The sequence below is a fragment of the Tarenaya hassleriana genome, unplaced genomic scaffold (assembly GCF_000463585.1).
Source record: "Tarenaya hassleriana unplaced genomic scaffold, ASM46358v1 Cleome227, whole genome shotgun sequence".
Taxonomy (NCBI): domain Eukaryota; kingdom Viridiplantae; phylum Streptophyta; class Magnoliopsida; order Brassicales; family Cleomaceae; genus Tarenaya; species Tarenaya hassleriana.
In genome coordinates, this window is record NW_010965601.1 from 142,358 (window position 1) to 149,168 (window position 6,811).

The following is a 6,811-nucleotide window of genomic DNA, read 5'->3' on the forward strand; positions in this document are numbered from 1 at the left end:
TCCCAGAAAACTCCTGACTTCCGTCGCAGAAGTCGGAGACTGCCACTCCATGACGGCCTCGATCTTGGCTGGATCGACCTGAATACCCTGGGCTGATACCACATGTCCCAGGAACCCAATCTCCTGTAACCAAAAGCTGCACTTGCTGATCTTAGCGTACAGCCGGTTCTCTCTAAGCCTCCACAATATCTTCCGCAGATGCTCCTCATGCGTCTGCAGATCCGATGAGTAGATGAGAAGGTCATCGATGAAGATAATGACAAACTCATCTAGATAGTCCACGAACACACGGTTCATAAGCTGTATGAAAACAACATGCGCGTTCGTGAGCCCGAAAGGCATAACTACGAACTCGAAGTGTCCATATCTCGTCCGGAACGTCGTCTTCTGCACGTCATCCTCCTTGACCCGAATCTGATGATATCCGGATCGCAAATCTACCTTCGAGAATCACTGGGCTCCCTGTAGCTGGTCCAGTAACTCATCAATCCTCGGTAACGGGTACCGATTCTTGATGGTTTCCTGGTTGAGCCCTCGGTAATCGATAATCGATGTACAAGCGCATACTTCCGTCCTTTTTCTTCGCGAAGAGTACCGGTGCTCCCCACAGTGAGACGCTAGGGCGAATGAAGCCCTGCTCCACCAACTCGTTCAACTGCTTCTTCAGCTCGTCCATCTCCGTAGGTGCCATCCGGTACGGAGCCTTTGAGATAGGCTCGGTACCTGGTAACACGTCTATACTGAAGTTAACCTCTCGGTTGGGTGGTAATCCCGGTAGATCATCGGGAACCACATCTGAAAATTCTTGGGCAACGGGGGTATCCTCCAGTCTCCTTTCCGATTCCTGTGTAGCTGTAATGTCTACCAGGAAGGCTTCGTTGCCGTTCATGATCATCTTCTTTTCGAACCTTTGGCTTGAACTTAAGGGGGTCCTCTGCTAACGCCAATATAGATGGTGAGCGAGGTAAGTTCCTCCCCCCACTTTGTCATAAACGTCCACTTGGGTGGGTTGGTGTTTATTCCTTTAGGTACTGCTATAGAGCTTCTTAGGGATTTCGGAATTAGTTCCCTAATTCCAATCCCATAGTTTAGGCATTGGACTTAATTGTAGAAATCGCTGATCTCCATTTAAGCATATAATGGTGACATTCTAAATGTGCCACGTTACATTCACTAAGCCTTCGACGACCCCAGCTCGCATCATCAATGTACAGGCCTCGGCAAAAGAGGATTTCCTTCGGACATGGTTTAAAAACATTTTCGATGAAAATCATTAGGTAATGAGCACGATTCCTTCCCAGGGAAAGAACGTGGCTCTGATACCAAAAGTTGTGACACCCGTAACCCGTGTACAGTATACGGGCTGTGCCACATGGACGATATAAAATAAAATAATAATTTGCGGAAGCAAAAATACGAAATCCAAAAACATTTTTCAACTAATAGAGTAAGCAGCGGAAAATACAACAGGCGATCAATATCGCAAAATAACACATGTCCGAATAGTTATAATTTAACCGTACAAAATGTGGGAAATACAAGTCCCGTAACCCAAAATGTAAATCCCGTACATGATGCTGCCTCTCTCAGGTCGTCGTCTGCCGGATGCGCTAGGCGTAATCCTCGTGATCTGAAAAATATAAACCACGAGGGCTAAGCACAACTGCTTAGTGAGTAGCCCGGGTTGAACCCGGTAAACCCGTTCTCAGCGAGAACGGTGTTAATTCAATAATTCACAACCAACAACAACAATGATATACATATATAATCACATCACATCAGTCACAAATATGTCAAACACAATCATACCCATATGACATCACATCATAGGGTTAGCCAAAGGTCCTAGTCATATCAATATGACTAGAAGCGTCTCACACACGCCCGTCACTCGCGTGACGTTGGCCATCGCATCACATGCGACTACACGCGTCTCCTGCGCCTGTCACTCGCGTGACCTCCGATGTCAAGTCCATGACACAACGGAAATACAAAACATACCCGTATGGAGTCCACATAGGGTCCAGTCATAACCCTAGTCAAGTCCATGACTAGGGGCGTCTCGCACGCCCGTCAAGTCCATGACGTTGGCCGTGTCAAGTCCATGACACAATAAACACAACACCCGTATAGAGTCCACCATAGGGTTCTGCCATAGCCCTAGTCAAGTCCATGACTAGGGGCGTCCGCACGCCCGTCAAGTCCATGACGTTGGCCGTCGTGTCGCACACGACTATATCACAACCACAATCATGCTGCACTCGTCGCACGAGTGAGCTACAAACATGGCAATCAACGTGCATATCTTCCCAATACAATCACGCGTATCGCGGTATTCGGTCCCGACCGAGATACCGATTAACGCCATGCAAACTACCCAGAATAATCATGCAACGAGTCACTCCAATCGTTGTATCGCACATCTCACGCACGCGGAATTCGAAAATCATCCGAAAAAGGGGTTTCGTACCCTAGAACGGTCGGTCCAGGGTGTGGAACGGTCGTTCCAGGGGTCCCATGCTGTCCCGGGGCTCTCGGGACAATTTTTGGAGTCTGGAACGCAGACCGTCCGTTCTGGGAAGTCAGAACGCCCGTTCTGGACTTCCAGAACGTCCGGTCCAGTAGACCGTCCGTTCCAGCCCCGTTCTCGCGAAAACAGCTTTCTGGTCCGACTTCGTTTGGCCATATCTCCCTCATTTCTCAACCAAATTCAGTTCCGTTTGTTGCTAAATGTTCATTGAAGTGTCCTCTATCTAATCCAAGCAACAAACCATCGAAATAACACAATCACATCGATGAAAACGAGCTCACACAGATGGAACTCGAGCCACTCACCTCTGTTTTACTCAGATCTGGTTTGGCCGGCTTTCGTGGCGTTTTCCGGTATGTTCCTCACCGGAAACCTCTCCTAGACACCCTTGGGATGTCCCTCCTTGCTTCCCCGAGCTTCCCTGGCCCTGGCTCTCCTTCTTTCTCCCCCTTTCCCTCTCTTTTCCTCTCTTTCTCTTTTCTTCTTCTTTTGGCCGAGAATGGCTGTCTCCCAGCTTTTGGGGGTGTTTTTAGCCGCGTGGGGCAGGCGACATGGGCTCGAACCCAGGCCCATGGTCAAGCCTGCAACGCCCTGAGTGGATTGGTCGGAGATTTGACGCCGGTGGGCCCTGGGAACGCAGAGGAATACGCGTCCCAAGGGAGCAAGTTGGCCACTTGCGTTCTGCCCAACAGACCGTCCGTTCTGGGCCTGGAACGGACGGTCTGGGCTCAATTTTGGCCCAGCTCCTAGCTCGTTCGTGGTCCGTCCGTTCCGCCTTAAGCAGTCCGTCCGTTCTACCTTGTCTGGTCCGTCCGTTCTGATATTTCTGGTCCGTTCCGACTGACTTCGATTGCTCCGTTCTCACTCGTTTCTTACCCGAATCGCGCACCGTTTGTTTCTACACCTTCCTTAGAACGTCCTCTTTCATGTCCAATCAATAGATTATTGGAAACTCATATTTACAAGATGAGGTACAACTCGAAACGTCCGTACCTCGAATAACTTGTGAATTCCGAATTTCCAAATTCTACTCAATTTTCGTTTGCTCATAACTTCCTTGTTTCTCAGTCAAATCGAATGTCGTTTTCTTCTAGATCTTCATTGAAATATTCTCTATATTTTTACCTTGTTTTCCTCTTTTTATTCCCGAAAATAATTTAAATAATTTATACGGGAATCGGGGTATTACAAATCCTCCCCCCTTAAAAAGAATTCGTCCTTGTTTCTCAGTCAAATCAAAAGAGTGCTTGGAAAACATGGAAGAAAAGGAGCTACGAATTCTGGTCATTGTGCAATATTATAATTGCCTTGTTTTTAGTTTTCTATGTTTTCAGCAAACTCTTTTATTTTTCTTAGTTTTTCAATGTTTCTTTTCCTTATAAAAATGGAGCATCTATCATGTAAAACTCAGATTATTGAATTGAGAGGTTTCTTCTTATGTTCTTGAGTACTAACTCTAAACTTCGTAAGGTTTGAGGTAGTGTTCTTTTGACTTATCAAACACTTTTACCACCAGGTGTTTGTGGCGTCTTCGCTCGTTTCAAAGGTTCTCTAACCGGGTCTGGATTGGGTTTAGGGCGTTCTTGTGACTGGAACAAGTCCTAGGTTCGGTTCACGTGTCGTTAGTGGGTTTTTGAACATCCATCTACTATCCTTCTTACCTAATTCTGAGATTCGTCGATCCGGGTTCGTATCATTTGGTATTAGAGCCTCGTTTCTCTATATTAGGTTTTATCTATATCTATTTATCTTTTCCATTTCATTTTACATTTTCATCATCTTTGTTTCTAATCATTTCTCTTTGTTTTTGAAGGTTTAATAGAAAAACGAAAAAAAAAATCAGCAAAAAAAAAAGAAGAGAGATACAAGTGAAAAAAGAAAAAAAAAGAGCTTAAAAAAAAGAGAGAAGAAAAAAAAGTTGATTTTGTCTTGCAAAAAAAGAAGAGAAAAAAAACGTGTTTTCTTACATTGAATATTGTCTTCGTTTACACTTGCACGGTTAATCTAACGGGGTTGGGTTGTGGAAATAGTGTGCGATTTGTTAATTGAATACTTTTTCTTTGACCTATTGAGTTTGTTGTTAGTGCAAACCAGACATACAAGAAGAAACAGGAGAGCTTGAGTGACACAAAATTGAGCGAAACACTATTCTAGTGGTTGTGAGGTTCTCTCATCATCCTTTTCCTTGTTTCTTTCTGTTTTATCTAACGTTTGATTGTTTTGCAAGGTACAACAATGAGTGACGAAACAAACACTAGTACTGTTCGTGAATCGGGTGATCATGCCGGCTTGAATCGATTGCAACTCGAAGCTATACAGCAGACCTTGGCACAACAAATCGAACGACTTGCCGAACGATTTGAGGATAGGTTTGCACAGCTAGAGATTGGTAGAGCCGCCCCACCACAAGCTCAACGTCATAGACAAAGAGATGAGCAATACGTGGAAGAAGTAGAAATCAATTCTGATGAGGATCCCATTCCCGCGCCAAGACAACGACGACATGCAAGACAAGCAAGGGATCGTTTGGATGATGACCTTGGTAACATCCGCATGGAGATTCCTTCTTTCAATGGAATGAATGATGCTGAAGCTTATCTTGAATGGGAACGAAAGGTGGAGATGGTGTTTGAATGCCATCAATACTCCGAAAGAAAGAAGGTAAAGCTTGCATCGGCTAAATTCGAAAATTATGCACTAATATGGTGGGATCAGATGGTTGAGACTAGGAGGCGCATGGAGGAACTTCCAATCAACACATGGGAAGCTATGAAGCAAGTGATGAGGCGACGTTTTGTGCCTTCATACTACCATCGAGAAGTTTGTCGGAAACTGCGACAATTGACACAAGGGAGTCGTAGCGTCGAAGAATACTATAAGGAGATGGAGATACTAAAGATTCGTGCTCATATTGACGAGGGTCAAGAAGCTGCCACAGAACGGTTTCTTGGGGGATTGAACCAAGAAATTCAAAACCGTGTTGAAACACATCACTACGAGGGGTTGGAAGATCTCTTGCATCTTTCCATCAAAGTCGAGCGGCAACTCAAGGAGAAGGGTAAAATACCGCAACGATCCGATTCGACATCATACTCTCAGTCAAATCATTGGAAGCAAGAGAAGCCGAATACTACTTCCAAATCCGAGCCCAAATCGGAATCGCTAAAACCCAAGGCACAAGGTACTGGCAATACCTCTCAAACACGTAACCGTGATATCACATGCTTTCGATGTCTGGGCAGGGGTCATTATGCTAGAGATTGCGCAAACAAACGCGTGATGGTTATGCGAAATGGGGAGTATGAAACTGAATCCGAAAGTGGAGATGGACAAGAGAATAGTCATGAGTTTTCTTCGGACTCAGATGACTATGAGGAGCAGCCCGCTCCTAGAGGTGATCTGTTGGTTGCAAGGCGTGCCTTGAATTTGCAAACCAAAGTGGAGGCTATCGAGCAACGAGAGAATATCTTTTACACTCGCGGGTTTATTCAGGAGAAGCTTTGTAGTGTGATAATTGATGGAGGAAGCTGTACCAATGTAGCAAGTGAGTCGATGGTTACAAAATTGGGATTGCTTACCACTCGGCATCCTAAGCCATACAAGCTCCAATGGTTGAACGATAGCGGAGAAACAAAGGTACATCGGCAAGTGAAGGTACCTTTCTCTATTGGTGACTATGATGATGAAGTGTTATGCGACGTAGTACCCATGCAAGCAGGGCATTTGCTACTTGGGCGTCCATGGCAGTTTGATAGACGGGCCAAACATGATGGTTACACCAACCGATATTCATTTGAAAACAAGGGCAAGAGGATTCGATTGTTGCCTCTCACACCGAAAGAGGTATACGAAGATCAAGTTACACTACTCAAAAGAGAAAAAGCGTTGAATACGAGTGACCATGAGATAGATCACTTAAAACTTGGTGAGGTCTTGAGAAAACCCCAGAAAAAAGCCTGTGAGAGAAATCCCGAGAGGACAAACACTCTTCTTTTCACGAGAGCTAGAGAGATTAAGAAAGCTATGCTTTCGAACCGGCCGATGATTTTACTCATGTATAAGGAGGCCTTATTTGCTAATGAACTAATCTCTTCTTTGCCTAGTGGTGTTTGTAAGTTGTTACAGGATTACGAGGATGTCTTTCCGGAAGAGATCCCGAATGGTCTACCACCCTTGCGAGGAATTGAGCACCAGATTGACTTCGTACCCGGTGCTAGCCTTCCAAACAAACCAGCGTACCGTACTAACCCAGATGAAACAAAGGAGCTTCAACGACAAGTG

At 45.3% G+C, this 6,811-nt stretch overlaps 1 protein-coding gene across 1 annotated transcript in view; it reads left to right on the forward strand.

Moving 5' to 3' along the window:
* Window positions 1-4,765: 4,765 nt before the first annotated feature.
* The window catches only part of LOC109116750, a 6,021-nt gene continuing 3,975 nt past the window's right edge, over window positions 4,766-6,811 (forward strand). The window contains 2 exon segments of the mRNA XM_019202724.1: window positions 4,766-6,289; window positions 6,656-6,808. Of these exon segments, the coding sequence (XP_019058269.1) occupies window positions 4,766-6,289; window positions 6,656-6,808 (1,677 nt within the window).